This window comes from Phocoena sinus, chromosome 4 (assembly GCF_008692025.1).
Source record: "Phocoena sinus isolate mPhoSin1 chromosome 4, mPhoSin1.pri, whole genome shotgun sequence".
NCBI classification, from domain to species: Eukaryota; Metazoa; Chordata; class Mammalia; order Artiodactyla; family Phocoenidae; genus Phocoena; species Phocoena sinus.
The window spans coordinates 15,693,261-15,709,465 of record NC_045766.1 but is presented as its reverse complement, the minus strand read 5'-3'; the positions used below and the strand labels follow the sequence as shown (position 1 = coordinate 15,709,465).

At 37.8% G+C, this 16,205-nt stretch overlaps 1 protein-coding gene across 6 annotated transcripts in view; it reads right to left on the bottom strand.

The window, feature by feature from the left end:
• The window catches only part of CEP63 (centrosomal protein 63), an 87,163-nt gene that overhangs the window by 14,072 nt on the left and 56,886 nt on the right, over positions 1–16,205 (bottom strand). For all 6 annotated transcript variants that reach the window (XM_032630829.1, XM_032630828.1, XM_032630826.1 and 3 more), the window contains 3 exons: positions 8,155–8,388; positions 7,739–7,878; positions 6,756–6,893 (listed from right to left, as the gene is read on the bottom strand). In XM_032630829.1, coding sequence (XP_032486720.1) covers positions 6,756–6,893; positions 7,739–7,878; positions 8,155–8,388 — 512 coding nt within the window. The remainder of the gene's footprint in view (positions 1–6,755; positions 6,894–7,738; positions 7,879–8,154; positions 8,389–16,205) is intronic.

The window sequence follows — 16,205 nt, the reverse complement described above, 5'->3', positions numbered from 1 at the left end:
GCTTCACTCAACGACCAGCAAGCCACAGTGCTGGACAACCTATGCCAAACAACTAGCAAAACAGGAACACAACCCCACCCATTAGCAGAGAGGCTGCCTAAAATCATAATAAGGCCACAGACACCCCAAAACACACCACCAGACGTGAACCTGCCCACTAGAGAGACAAGATCCAGCCTCATCCAGCACAACACAGGCACTAGTCCCCTCCACCAGGAAGCCTACACAACCCACTGAAACAACCTTAGCCACTGGAGACAGACATCAAAAACAACAGGAACTAGGAACGTGCAGCCTGCAAAAAGGAGACCCCAAACACAGTAAGATAAGCAAAATGAGAAGACAGAAAAACACACAGCAGATGAAGGAGCAAGATAAAAACCCACCAGACCTAACAAATGAAGAGGAAATAGGCAGTCTACCTGAAAAAGAATTCAGAATAATGATAGTAAGGATGATCCTAAATCTTGGAAGTAGAATGGGCAAAATGCAAGAAACAGTTAACAAGGACCTACAAGAACTAAAGATGAAACAAGCAACGATAAACAACGCAATAAATGAAATTAAAAGTACTCTAGATGGGATCAATAGCAGAATAACTGAGGCAGAAGAACGGATAAGTGACCTGGAAGATAAAGTAGTGGAAATAACTACTGCAGAGCAGAATAAAGAAAAAAGAATGAAAAGAACTGAGGACAGTCTCAGAGACCTCTGGGACAACATTAAACGCACCAACATTCGAATTATAGGGGTTCCAGAAGAAGAAGAAAAAAAGAAAGGGACTGAGAAAATATTTGAAGAGATTATAGTTTAAAACTTCCCTAATATGGGAAAGGAAATAGTTAATCAAGTCCAGGAAGCACAGAGAGTCCCATACAGGATAAATACAAGGAGAAATACGCCAAGACACATATTAATCAAACTGTCAAAAATTAAATACAAAGAAAGCATATTAAAAGCAGCAAGGGAAAAACAACAAATAACACACAAGGGAATCCCCATAAGGTTAACAGCTGATCTCTCAGCAGAAACCCTACAAGCCAGAAGGGAGTGGCAGGACATACTGAAAGTGATGAAGGAGAAAAACCTGCAACCAAGACTACTCTACCCAGCAAGGATCTCATTCAGATTTGATGGAGAAATTAAAACCTTTACAGACAAGCAAAAGCTGAGAGAGTTCAGCACCACCAAACCAGCTTTACAACAAATGCTAAAGGAACTTCTCTAGACAAGAAACACAAGAGAAGGAAACGACCTATAATAACGAACTCAAAACAATATAGAAAATGGGAATAGGAACATACATATCGATAATTACCTTAAATGTAAATGGACTAAATGCTCCCACCAAAAGACACAGATTGGCTGAATGGATACAAAAACAAGACCCTTATATATGCTGTCTACAAGAGACCCACTTCAGACCTAGAGACACATACAGACTGAAAGTAAGGGGATGGAAAAAGATATTCCATGCAAATGGAAACCAAAAGAAAGCTGGAGTAGCAATTCTCATATCAGACAAAATAGACTTTAAAATAAGGACTATTAAAAGGGACAAAGAAGGACACTACATAATGATCAAGGGATCGATCCAAGAAGAAGATATAACAATTGTAAATATTTATGCACCCAACATAGGAGCACCTCAATACATAAGGCAAATACTAACAGCCATAAAAGGGGAGATCGACAGTAACACATTCATAGTAGGGGACTTTAACACCCCACTTTCACCCATGGACAGATCATCCAAAATGAAAATAAATAAGGAAACACAAGCTTTAAATGATACATTAAACAAGATGGACTTAATTGTTATTTATAGGACACTCCATCCCAAAACAACAGAATACACATTTTTCTCAAGTGCTCATGGAACATTCTCCAGGATAGATCATATCTTGGGTCACAAATCAAGCCTTGGTGAATTTAAGAAAACTGAAATTGTATCAAGTATCTTTTCTGACCACAACGCCATGAGACTAGATATCAATTATAGGAAAAGATCTGTAAAAAATACAAACACATGGAGGCTAAACAATACACTACTTAATAATGAAGTGATCACTGAAGAAATCAAAGAGGAAATAAAAAAATACCTAGAAACAAATGACAATGGAGACACAACGACCCAAAACCTATGGGATGCAGCAAAAGCAGTTCTAAGGGGGAAGTTTATAGCAATACAAGCCCACCTTAAGAAGCAGGAAACATCTCGAATAAACAACCTAACCTTGCACCTCAAGCAATAAGAGAAAGAAGAACAAAAAAACCCCAAAGCTAGCAGAAGGAAAGAAATCATAAAAATCAGAACAGAAATAAATGAAAAAGAAATGAAGGAAACGATAAAAAAGATCAATAAAACTAAAAGCTGGTTCTTTGAGAAGATAAACAAAATAGATAAACCACTAGCCAGACTCATCAAGAAAAAAAGGGAGAAGACTCAAATCAATAGAATTAGAAATGAAAAAGGAGAAGTAACAACTAACACTGCAGAAATAAAAAAAATCATGAGAGATTACTACAAGCAACTCTATGCCAATAAAATGGACAATCTGGAAGAAATGGACAAATTCTTAGAAATGCACAACCTGCCAAGACTGAATCAGGAAGAAATACAAAATATGAATAGACCAATCACAGGCACTGAAATTGAAACTGTGATTAAAAATCTTCCAACAAACAAAAGCCCAGGACCAGATGGCTTCACAGGTGAATTCTATCAAACGTTTAGAGAAGAGCTAACACCTATCCTTCTCGAGCTCTTCCAAAATATAGCAGAGGGAGGAACACTCCCAAATTCCTTCTACGAGGCCACCATCACCTTGATACCAAAACCAGACAAGGATGTCACAAACAAAGAAAACTACAGGCCAATATCACTGATGAACATAGATGCAAAAATCCTCAACAAAATACTAGCAAACTGGGCTTCCCTGGTGGCGCAGTGGTTGAGAGTCCGCTTGCAGATGCAGCGGACATAGGTTCGTGCCCCGGTCCGGGAAGATCCCACATGCCGCGGAGCGGCTGGGCCCGTGAGCCATGGCCGCCGAGCCTGCGCGTCCGGAGCCTGTGCTCCGGCAACGGGAGAGGCCACAACAGTGAGAGGCCCAAGTACTTGAAAATTTAAAAAAAAAAAAAAAAAATACTAGCAAACAGAATCCAACAGCACATTAAAAGGATCATACATCATGATCAAGTGGGGTTTATTCCAGGAATGCAAGGATTCTTCAATATACGCAAATCTATCAATGTGATAAACCATATTAACAAATTGAAGGAGAAAAACTATATGATCATCTCAATAGATGCAGAGAAGGCTTTTGACAAAATTCAACACCCATTTATGATAAAAACCCTCCAGAAAGTAGGCATAGAGGGAACTTTCCTCAACGTAATAAAGGCCATATATGACAAGCCCACAGCCAACATCATCCTCAATGGTGAAAAACTGAAAGCATTTCCACTAAGATCAGGAACAAGACAAGGTTGCCCACTCTCACCACTCTTATTCAACATAGTTTTGGAAGTTTTAGCCACAGCAATCAGAGAAGAAAAGGAAATAAAAGGAATCCAAATCGGAAAAGAAGAAGTAAAGCTGTCACTGTTTGCAGATGACATGATACTATACATAGAGAATCCTAAAGATGCTACCAGAAAACTACTAGAGCTAATCAATGAATTTGGTAAAGTAGCAGGATACAAAATTAATGCACAGAAATCTCTGGCATTCCTATATACTAATGATGAAAAATCTGAAAGTGAAATCAAGAAAACACTCCCATTTACCATTGCAACAAAAAGAAAAAAAGATCTAGGAATAAACCTACCTAAGGAGACGAAAGACCTGTATGCAGAAAATTAAAGATGAAAGAAATTAAAGATGATACAAATAGATGGAGAGATATACCATGTTCTTGGATGGGAAGAACCAACATTGTGAAAATGACTCTACTACCCAAAGCAATCTACAGATTCAATGCAATCCCTATCAAACTACCACTGGCATTTTTCACAGAACTAGAACAAAAAATTTTGCAATTTGTATGGAAACACAAAAGACCCCGAATAGCCAAAGCAATCTTTAGAACGAAAAAAGGAGCTGGAGGAATCAGGCTCCCTGACTTCAGACTATACTTCAAAGCAACAGTAATCAAGACAGTATGGTACTGGCACAAAAACAGAAAGATAGATCAGTGGAACAGGATAGAAAGCCCAGAGATAAACCCACGCACATATGGACACCTTATCTTTGATAAAGGAGGCAGGAATGTACAGTGGAGAAAGGACAGCCTCTTCAATAAATGGTGCTGGGAAAACTGGACAGGTACATGTAAAAGTATGAGATTAGATCACTCCCTAACACCATACACAAAAATAAGCTCAAAATGGATTAAAGACCTAAATGTAAGGCCAGAAACTATCAAACTCTTAGAGGAAAACATAGGCAGAACACTCTATGACATAAATCACAGCAAGATCCTTTCTGACCCACCTCCTAGAGTAATGGAAATAAAAACAAAAATAAACAAATGGGACCTAATGAAACTTCAAAGCTTTTGCACAGCAAAGGAAACCATAATCAAGACCAAAAGACAACCCTCAGAATGGGAGAAAACATTTGCAAATGAAGCAACTGACAAAGGATTAATCTCCAAAATTTACAAGCAGCTCATGCAGCTCAATAACAAAAAAACAAACAACCCCATCCAAAAATGGGCAGAAGACCTAAATAGACATTTCTCCAAAGAAGATATACAGAATGCCAACAAACACATAAAAGAATGCTCAACATCATTAATCATTAGAGAAATGCAAATCAGAACTACAATGAGATATCATCTCACACCAGTCAGAATGGCCATCATCAAAAAATCTAGAAACAATAAATGCTGGAGAGGGTGTGGAGAAAAGGGGACACTCTTGCACTGCTGGTGGGAATGTGAATTGGTTCAGCCACTATGGAGAACAGTATGGAGGTTCCTTAAAAAACTACAAATAGAATTACCATATGACCCAGCAATCCCACTACTGGGCATATGCCCTGAGAAAACCAAAATTCAAAGAGAGTCATGTACCAAAATGTTCATTGCAGCTCTATTTACAATAGCCTGGAGATGGAAACAACCTAAGCGCCCATCATCGGATGAATGGATAAAGAAGATGTGGCACATATACACAATGGAATATTACTCAGCCTTAAAAAGAAATGAAATTGAGCTATTTGTAATGAGATGGATAGACCTAGAGTCTGTCATACAGAGTGAAGTAAGTCAGAAAGAAAAAGACAAATACCGTATGCTAACACATATATATGGAATTTAAGGGAAAAAAAATGTCATGAAGAACCTAGGGGTAAGACAGGAATAAAGACGCAGACCTACTGGAGAACGGACTTGAGGATATGGGGAGGGGGAAGGGTGAGTTTTGACAGGGCGAGAGAGAGTCATGGACATATACACACTAACAAACGTAGTAAGGTAGATAGCTGGGGGGAAGCAGCCGCAAGGCACAGGGATATTAGCTCGGTGCTTTGTGACAGCCTGGAGGGGTGGGATGGGGAGAGTGGGAGGGAGACGCAAGAGGGAAGACATATGGGAACATATGTATATGTATAGCTGATTCACTTTGTTATAAAGCAGAAACTAACACACCATTGTAAAGCAATTATACCCCAATAAAGATGTTTAAAAAAAAAAAAAAGAAAAAAAGAAATAAAGCAAAAACTCTGTGTGTGTATGCATGTATATTTAATATGTAAAGAAAATATTTAGTGGTTTGCAAAAACAGAAATAAAAGATATATTACTTAAAGATAGGACAAAAAACTTATTACTATACTTAAAAGGGTAAAACAGCAATTTTTTGGTTATCTGTTTGCCTAAAGGCTAACAGTTTATTTATTTTATTTTTATCTTCTACACAGCAGAAAATACTACTGTACAAATGACCATGATTTACGTTTAAACAAAATATCAAACTCTTCCCAATCAGCAAGTTCAGCGGGATGATAAAAAAAGTTCACAGTATGGTGATACAAGTGAACTGGGCATGGTATAGCATAAGTCAGGATTCAATCAACACACTAGGAAATATCAACAGCATTTCAGCACAGAAGGAAGGAGCACCATGTGTCCAGGGAGATCTTCCCAAGAGCAGCTCCACTGATGTGGCTGGTAGAGGGGAAAGGCTGCCTAACTGAAGGCCTTCTGCACAGGAGAAATGTGAAGACGTACAGTCAGTCAATAGAGACACCTCTTTTGAAGAATTTGGTTTTAAAGGACAGCAGACAAATACAGAAGTAACTTGACAGGGGTATAGAATTAAAGGAGGATTTTCATTTTTTTCCCAAGATGAGGAATATTAAAACATATTTTATACTAGTGGAAATGATTTAGCAGAGATTAAAAACTTGATGATGTAAAAGAGAAAAGGAGAAGCTGTAGAATCAGTATGTAAGTGGAGTCTTAGGAGCACAGACATCATCCATTGATTCATTCACTCTAACAGATTAAGGACACAGATAGATTGCAGGCTGACTGGTAGGTTTGGTGGTAAGAATATTAGGAAGTTCTCCTTTAACTGAGATTTACAGTTCTCCTTTAATCTCAATGAAATAAGAAGTTAGGTCATTTGTGAATGATAGAGAAAAAAAATTTTTTTCACTTGTTATATTAGCTTACTTTATCAACACGATGATTGAAAATAGTTTCTAACAATTTGAGTGTTTCTGAAATGTATGTAATTACCTACCTGCCTTCCAGACGAGTCACTTCTGCCTGCAGAAGTTCTTCACTAGTGTGGGTAAAATCCAGTCGGAAGAGCACATTCTCTAAGTCTCCCTGCCCTTGAGAGGCATACCTCCTTTCTGCCTGAGACTCCTCCAGTGACCTATGGGAAGATACAGGAGGACTGTTAAACGCCTTGTATCTTTGCAAACAAAAGCAACACACAGCCAGTTCATATTTCCCAACTCTTTTTGGTAATGAAACTCTTCAGAACTCTTCAGTTTGTTTCCTGATTTACAAAAAAACAAAACAAAACAAAAAACTGGGCGAGTAAAGAGGCAGAGATGATGCTTCTAAAAAAGTCAGCAACAGTTTACTCCTTTCTCAACTGGGATTTGGCCTGTTTTTCAAGGGAAAAAGACAAAATGGCAAAAATCACCTTGTTGACACTTGATACCTTGAGTCAAAGAAACTGAAAAGTTATAGACAAAAACAGAAATGTGCACCAGACTTAAATTACAAACTTCAGAGCAACAGTTCATACACAGAAATAAAATTAACTTTAGGAATTTTTTAAAGGGCTATCTCAATAGCTGGCTTATTGATGATAAGCAGCTACTAAACATGACCTGTTCTACCAAGGAAGGGAGGCCTCCCAGGAGACGTAGACTATAATTCCTTTCACGTTTGCAGTTTTGGCAAGGGTATGGATTGACAAAAGGGTTCCTAACTTTCTAAACATCAGAGTCTCTTGGTTAGGGATTGACAAAAGGGTTCCTAACTTTCTAAACATCAGAGTCTCTTGGTTAGGGGACCCAAACTGTAGGCAGAAAAAACTAATCATACAATTTTTTCTAAAGATATAAAAATTTAACTCAGAAATTAAAACTGAATAAGAAAACCCATAATATGATCAAACACAAAATTATGAATATGCAATATTAAAAATGGTGCTTCATACTAAACCACCCTGTGGCTAAGATTAATAATATTTAAGATTAAATATACCTTATGGTCTCTACTGTGTGTTGAGTGTCAGTTGCCTTTAATTTTGCTTGTAGCTTCTCCTTTTGTATTCTTGTCTCACACATGAAATTTTCTTGAGTCTGAAGAGCTGCCTTCAATTCTCTCTTTTCTTCTTGCAGAACCTGCAAAAATACTCAGAAAAAAAGTCAGATGTTATTAAATTTTTCTATTTCATGAGAAAACGTAGCCAGGGAATCAAACTGTAAGTTATATAACAGGCACCATATTAATAAGGCCTGTTATTAATATCTGATCCTGTTATTAATATCTATATATTGGCTACAGAGTAGGGAAGAAACCATAGATTTTGGAACCTAGTTCCAGGTTCATTAGTCTCTCTTAAAACACACATACACACATTTCCTCTGTTACAGTATATTACAATTTAAAAAACATACCTCTAACAGTTTTTCAGATTCCCTCAATTTTTCTTCTTTTTGCTGCTGGTCTTGCATAATAGTCATATTGGTTCCAACCAAGTCATTGACCCTCATGGTGAGGCGCTCTATTTCCAACTCATTGGCACAGATGGTGTCATTGGCCCGCTCCAGCTTACTGCTCAGGTGCTGAATTTCCGACTGGCTGGACAGTTCCACAGACTCTAATTTTTGTTTCCGATTGGCAAGCTGAGCCTAGAAACACATAAATTAACAACTGGTAAAAGTGAAAAGGTAAAAGAATAATCAATGAATAAGGAAAACTAAAATGAAACTGAGTTTTACTTCCATAAATACATATAGCATTAGCTCATTAAAAATATATAATCCAAAAAAAAAAAATATATATATATATATAATCCATTCATGATAAAAACAATTTCCATAATAAAAACTAGGAATAGAGGCGAACTTTCTCAATTTGGTAAAGACAATCTACAGAAACCTTACAGCCAACATTATACTTAAAGAGGGGAAACTTGATACTTTCCCACTAAGATCAGGTACAAGGCAAGGATGTCTCCTCACACCACTCCTTTTCAATGTCACACTGGATATCCTTGTTAATGCAATAAGGCAAGAAAAGGAAATAAAAGGTATACAGATCAGGAAAGAAGTCATAAAACTGTCTTTGTCCACAGATAACATGATCATCTATGTAGAAAATCTGAAAGAATCAACCAAAAAAAAAAAAATCTCCTGGAGTTAGTAAGCAATTATAGCAAGGTTGCAGGATATAAGGTTAATATATAAAAGTCAATCACTTTCCTATATGTCAACAATAAACATGTGGAATTTAAATTAAAAACACAATACTATGGGCTTCCCTGGTGGCGCAGTGGTTGAGAGTCCCCCTGCCGATGCAGGGGACGCGGGTTCGTGCCCCAGTCTGGGAAGATCCCGCATGCCGCAGAGCGGCTGGGCCCATGAGCCATGGCCACTGAGCCTGCGCGTCCGGAGCCTGTGCTCCGCAACAGAGAGGTCACAACAGTGAGAGGCCCGCATACTGCCAAAAAAAAAAAAAAAAAAAAAACCTCACAATACTACTTATAGTAACACCTAAATAAATCACTTAAGTATAAATCTAACAAAATATGTACAAGATCTATATGAGAAAAACTATAAAACTCTGATGAATGAAATTAAAAAACTAAATAAATGAGATATTCCATGTTCATGGAAAGAATCAATCCTGTCAAGATGTCAGTTCTTCCCAATATTATCTATGAATTCAACACAATCCCAATCAAAACATCAGCAAGTTATTTTATGGATATCAACAAACTACAGTTTATATGCAGAGGCAAAGACTAAGAATAGCCAATACAATATCAAAAGAGAAGAACAAAGTTGGATGACTGATGTTACCTAACTTCAAGATTTACTATAAAGCTACAGTAATCAAGACAGTGTAGTACTGGCAAAAGAACAGACAAACAGATTAATGTAACAGAATACAGAGCCCAGAAATAGACCTTTATAAATATAGTCAACTGATCTTTGATAAAAGAGCAAAGGTGATACAATGGAGCAAAGATAGTCTCTTCAACAAATGGTGCTGGAATAACTGGACATCCACATGCAAAAAAATGAATCCAGACAAAGGCCTTACACTCTCCACAAAAATTAACTAAAATGGATCATAGACATAAATATAAAATGAAAACTATAAAACTCTTAGAAGATAACATAGGAGACAACATAGATGACTTTGGGGACAGTAGGAGATAGGGGACCTACTGAGGTAGGAGATAGATGGACCCCTGGGCTGGACAGCTGGTGTCTGCAAGTGAAGTAAAATTGAAGCTTTGTTCTCACCCAGCCACTCCAAGGAGAAAGCTAGTGGCAGAAGCTGAGCTCTGCTGAAGTAAAAAGATGACCAGTCCTGAGGTCAAGGAAAACTTCCCTGTCTGCATATGTGCAGGAAGGCTCCTTGGGGGTCCAAAAGAGAGGGGGCGCCACCCCATAAGTGTGGACATATTCCCACAGGCCTCTGCAGTGGGATCCATCTTTGCAAAAAGTTGCGCACACATCTTGGGGAGGGTCCTAGGACCAGTCAGGTGTGAAAAAAGAAACAAGATAACTGGCCAAAGGTAAACAAAGACCTGGAAGAACTGTCCTACATAAAGGATTTAAATCAACTCTTTACTGCACTCCTCCTCATTAGACAGGACGCACATACTCTTTCTCTCTGGGTGTGTATTTATGCCTAGCTTCTGACTTACTGCACTCCTCATTCAGGATGACCACACTCCTCTCCTGGTATGTATTTCTGCCTTGCTTCTGTCTTAAATAAACTGCTTCTCTGTGTGCTCTCCTACATGATATGCTGTTTCTCTAATAATAAACTTTGTACCTGTTTTTACAGTTTTTGCCTCCTTGAAACATTCTTGCCTTCAATGGGGGTTACAGCCAGGGCCACAATGCTTCTATCCTCTAGTCCCTGGTGGTCTAGCAGCTAGGATTCCTGGTTTTCATCCAGACTACCCAGGTTCAATTCCTGGCCAGGAAACTAAGATCTCTCTTCAGGACCACTCACCACTATCTCTCCAAGATCAATATCTTTGTAGACACAACACCAAAGACACAATCCCTGAAAGAAATAACTGATAAGCTGAAATTCATTAAAATTGAAAACTTTTACTCTATGAAAGACAATGTCAAGAGATTGAGAAGACAAGCCAGGTCTGGGAGAAAATATTTGCAAAAGACACACCTGATAAAAGGACTGTTATACAACATATAAAAAGAACTCTTAAAATTCAACAAGAAAACAAACAACTCCATTAAAAAATAGGCCAAAGACTTGAATACAGATGGCAAACAAATATTATATATGAAAAGATGATCTATATCATATATCATCAAGGAAACGCAAATTAAAACAACAATTACATATCTATTAGAATGGCCAAAATCTGGAACACTGATAATAGTAAATTCTGGCGAGGATAAGGAGCAACAGGAACTCTCATTCATTGCTGGTGAGAATGCAAAATATTACAGCCATTTTGGAAGACAGTCTGATGTTTTCTTACAAAACATATTCTTACCATATAATCCAGCAATTGTGTTTCTTGGCATTTACCCAAAGAAGTTTGAAAATGTATGTCCACACAAAAACCTGAATATGGATGTTTAAAGCAGTTTTATTCATAATTGCCAAAACTTGGAAGCAACCAAGTACGTGTGGGGATAAGTAAACTGTGCTATATCCAGACAATGGAATATTATTCAATGCTAAAAAGGAATAAGCTATCAAGCCATGAAAACACATGAAGGAGTCTTAAACTCATATTACTAAGTGAAAGAAACCAGTCTGAAAAGGCTACATACTGTATGATTCCAACTATACAACATTCTGGAAAAGGGAAAACAATAGAGAAAATAAAAAGGTCAGTGATTATGGGGAGGGTAGGCAGGGGAGTGATGAATAGGCAGAGCACAGAGGAAATTTATGGCAGTGAAAATAATCTGTATGATATTATAATGATGGATATGTTTATGGATGGATGGAGAAGAGACGCTGCCTACCTACTGAAAAGACAGCTGCATTATTCTACCTACTTGTACAGAAGTTTAACTATATCCATGACTCATCATATAGGAAAACTGGATTTATCTCTTATTTAAAACATAGGAAAAAGGAACTATAGTGCCTTATTTTATTTCTTACAGAAGTGCAGAAATTAAAATTTTTTAAAAGTCACTAAACCACTTAAATTTCCAGGTCAAATTTTCCTCTCTCCCCACCCCCAAACATGTTTCATGTAGTTAATTATTGTGTTTTAACATTCTTTTCATGAAAATCACACACATTCCAATGATTCAAATTGACCACAAAAATGTTTACCTGTGGGAGGAAAGAAGTGGGGAGAAGAGAATTGTAGAATTTTGTTCCTTCAGGAAAAAGGTGTGTGGAGGGGAGGAAGGATTTGTTCTGTCATCAACTTTTGGACACTCCCTGAGCTAAAAGACTCAACTAAATACAGTGAATCTCAAAGTTTCCTTCTATGCTTTATCTACTGAGTTACATACCAATAAGACCACTTTAGCAACTGTCTCATGGACCTGCAGTACACAGTTCCTAGAACCTGGATGATTTTTTAGGCTATGTATCCCAGCTATACTGTTTTTTAGCTCCCAACTTTCTAGTTTTCAGAAATTTTAATCCAGCATCCTGAAAAGTACTTCATCTTCACACTGAAGATAAGCATAAATCATTTGTGTAAGTAAAACTTCCCTTATTCTAAATATTTTTAAAAGGTAAAGCAGGGCTTCCCTGGTGGCGCAGCGGTTAAGAGTCCGCCTGCCAATGCAGGGGACACAGGTTCGTGCCCCGGTCCGGGAGGATCCCACATGCCGCGGAGCGGCTGGGCCCGTGAGCCATGGCCGCTGAGCCTGCGCGTCCGGAGCCTGTGCTCCGCAACGGGAGAGGCCACAACAGTGAGAGGCCTGCGTACCACAAAAAAAAAGGTAAAGCACACAATTTTATTTTTAGAAATTTAAGTGGAAATGTCTCTGGGAAATCTATCTGCTGTGGATTTAAGGATTTTATTGTGAATAGTACAGGGCCAAAATCCTATATTGTGGGCACATAAAGTAGACGCTCAACAATGCCCATAAGCCAGAAAAAGGGTGGGAGGAGAAAGGCAAAGAGGCAGATAAATAGTGTTTATATAAATTACAGATCCAAGATTCCAGCACAAAGATTCAAAAAATTTTACCAGATTCCTGCAACAGTGTGAAAAAAGAACATCAAATAGGTTTAAATGCACAAGAATAACTGCCAGGATGCAACTGTCTCCAAACTTTTAAAATACAATATAAACTACCCGCCCCCAACAAGGGGAAATCTTACATAAAATTCTGTACAGAATATATAACTGAAGACATTGGATGAGGATGATAAGAAAGAGCCCAACATGCTGAACCTCCCCAACCCTACTTTAAACTGCACAGCAGCCCTGGGGCTTGACAGAACATAGCTAGAAAACTACTGTTCAACTGGATGCTCCAGATGAAAAACAATACATAACTGCAAAACACTAGCATTGTCTTTTTAACACTGTTAACAGCTATTTAACATTATTCAGTTCAGATCTGTGACCTTAAAGTAAACTGGTATTGAAGTTATAGTTTAACTAAGCTACAGTTTAACCAGCTGGCCAAGATTTGATACTTAAAAACTAAACAACTAGTTTTGTGGCATCAAGAACATAGCTTTTTTTTTTTTAACATCCTAATTGGAGTATAATTGCTTTACAATGGTGTGTTAGTTTCTGCTGTATAATAAAGTGAATCTGCTATATCCACATATACCCTCCCTCTTGCATCTCCCTCCCACCCTCCCTATCCCACCCTCTAAGTGGTCTCAAAGCACCTAGCTGATCTCCCTGTGCTATGCGGCTGCTTCCCACTAGCTATCTATTTTACATTTGGTAGTGTATAGATGTCAATGCCACTCTCTCACTGTGTCACAGCTTACCATTCCCCCTCCCCATGTCAAGTCCATTCTCTATGTCTGTGTCTTTAATCCTGATCTGCCCCTATGTTCTTCAGAAACTTTTTTTTCTTTTTTTTAGATTCCATATATATGTGTTAGCATTTCTCTTTCTGACTTACTTCAGTCTGTGTGACAGACTCTAGGTCCAACCACCTCACTACAAATAACTCAATTTTGTTTCTTTTTATGGCTAAGTAATATTGCATTGTGTATATGTGCCACATCTTCTTTATCCATTCATCTGTCGATGGACACTGGGGATGCTTCCATGTCCTGGCTACTGTAAATAGTGCTGCAATGAACATTGTGGTACATGACTCTTTTTGAATTATGGTTTTTTCAGGGCATATGCCCAGTAGTGGGATTGCTGGGTCATACAGTAGTTCTATTTTTAGTTTAAGGAACCTCCATACTGTTCTTCATAGTGGCTGTATCAATTTACATTCCCACCAACAGTGCAAGAGGGTTCCCTTTTCTCCACACCCTCTCCAGCATTTATTGTTTGTAGACTTTTTGATGATGGCCATTCTGACCAGTGTGACATGATACCTCGTGGTTTGGATTTGCATTTCTCTAATGATTAGTGATGTTCAGCATCCTTTCATGTGTTTGTGGGCAGTCTGTATATCTTCTTTGGAGAAATGTCTATTTAGGTCTTCTGCCCATTTTTGGATTGGGTTGTTTGTTTTTTTGTTATTGAGCTGCATGAGCTGCTTGTATATTTTGGAGATTAATCCTTTGTCAGTTGCTTCGTTTGTAAATATTTTCTCCCATTCTGAGAGTAGCCTTTTCATCTTGTTTATGGTTTCCTTTGCTGTGCAAAAGCTTTTAAGTTTCATTAGGTTTCATTTGTTTATTTTTGGTTTTATTTCCCTTTCTCTAGAAGGTGGGTCAAAAAGGATCTTGCTGTGATTTATGTCACAGAGTGTTATGCCTATGTTTTACTCTAAGAGTTTTATAGTGTCTGGCCTTACATTTAGGTCTTTAATCCATTTTGAGTTTATTTTTGTGTATGGTGTTAGGGAATGTTCTAATTTCATTCTTTTACATGTAGCTGTCCAGTTTTCCCAGCACCACTTATTGTAGAGGCTGTCTTTTCTCTATTGTATATTCTTGCTTCCTTTATCAAAGATAAGGTGACCACACGTGAGTGGGTTTATCTCTGGGCTTTCTCTCCTATTCCATTGAGCTATATTTCTGTTTTTGTGCCAGTACCATACTGTCTGTATTACTGTAGCTTTGTAGTATAGTCTGAAGTCCGGGAGCCTGATTCCTCCAGCTCTGTTTTTCTTTCTCAAGATTGCTTTGGCTATTCAGGGTCTTTAGTGTTTCCATGCAAATTGTGAAATTTTTTGTTCTAGAAGAACATAGGTTTACTTTTTTCTTTATGTTTTTAAACTGAAGTATAGTTGACATACAATATTATGTTAGTTTCAGGCTTACAGCATAGTGATTCTACACATATACATTACATATTGATCTCCATGATAAGTCTAGTAGCCATATATCACTATACAAAGTTATTACAATATTATAGACTATATTCCCTATGCTGCACATTTCATCCCCATTACTTAATTATTTTATAACTGGAAGTCTGTACCTCTTAATTCCCTTAGCCTATTTTGCCCAACTCCTCAACCCCAAACCCATGGCAACTACAGTTGTTCTCTGTATCTATGAGTCTGTCTCTGTTTTGTTGTTTGTTTCATCTTTTAGATTCCACATGTAAGTGAGGTCATATGGAATTTGTCTTTGTCTTTCACTTAGAGTAGTACTCTCTAGGTCCATCCATGTTGTTGCAAATGGTAAAAATTTCATTCTTTTTCTTGACTAATATTCCACTGTATACATATACCACATCTTGTTTATCCATTCATCTATCACTGGGCACTTAGGTTGCTTCTATATCTTGGCTACTGTGAATAATGCTGCAATGAATAGAAGGGTGCATATATCTTTTTGATTTTTTTTGGGGGGGGGAATGCCCAGAAGTATAATTGCTAGGTCATATGGTAGTTCTATTTTTAATTTTTGAGGAATCTCCATGCTGCTCTCCGTAGTGGCTGCACCAATTTACATTCCCACCAACAGTGCTTGAGGGTTCCCTTTTCTCCACATCCTCACCAACACTTGTTATTTGTTACCTTTTTGATAATAGCCAGTCTGACAGGTGTGAGGTGGTAGCTCAGTGTGGTTTTAATTTGCATTTCCCTGATGATTAGTGATGCTGAGCATCTTTTCTCATGTCTGTTGGCCATCTGTATGTCTTCTCTGGAAAAACGTCTATTCAGGTCCTCTGCCAATTTTTTACTCAAGTTGTTTTTTGATGTTGAGCTGTTTAAGTTCTTTGTATATTTTTGATATTAACTTCTTATCAAATAAATCATTTGCAAATATGTTCTCCCATTCAGTAGTCTACCTTTTCATTTTGTTGATAGTTTCCTTTGCTCTTCAAAGACATTTTAGTTTGATATAGTCCCACTTGTTTATCTTTGCTGTTGTT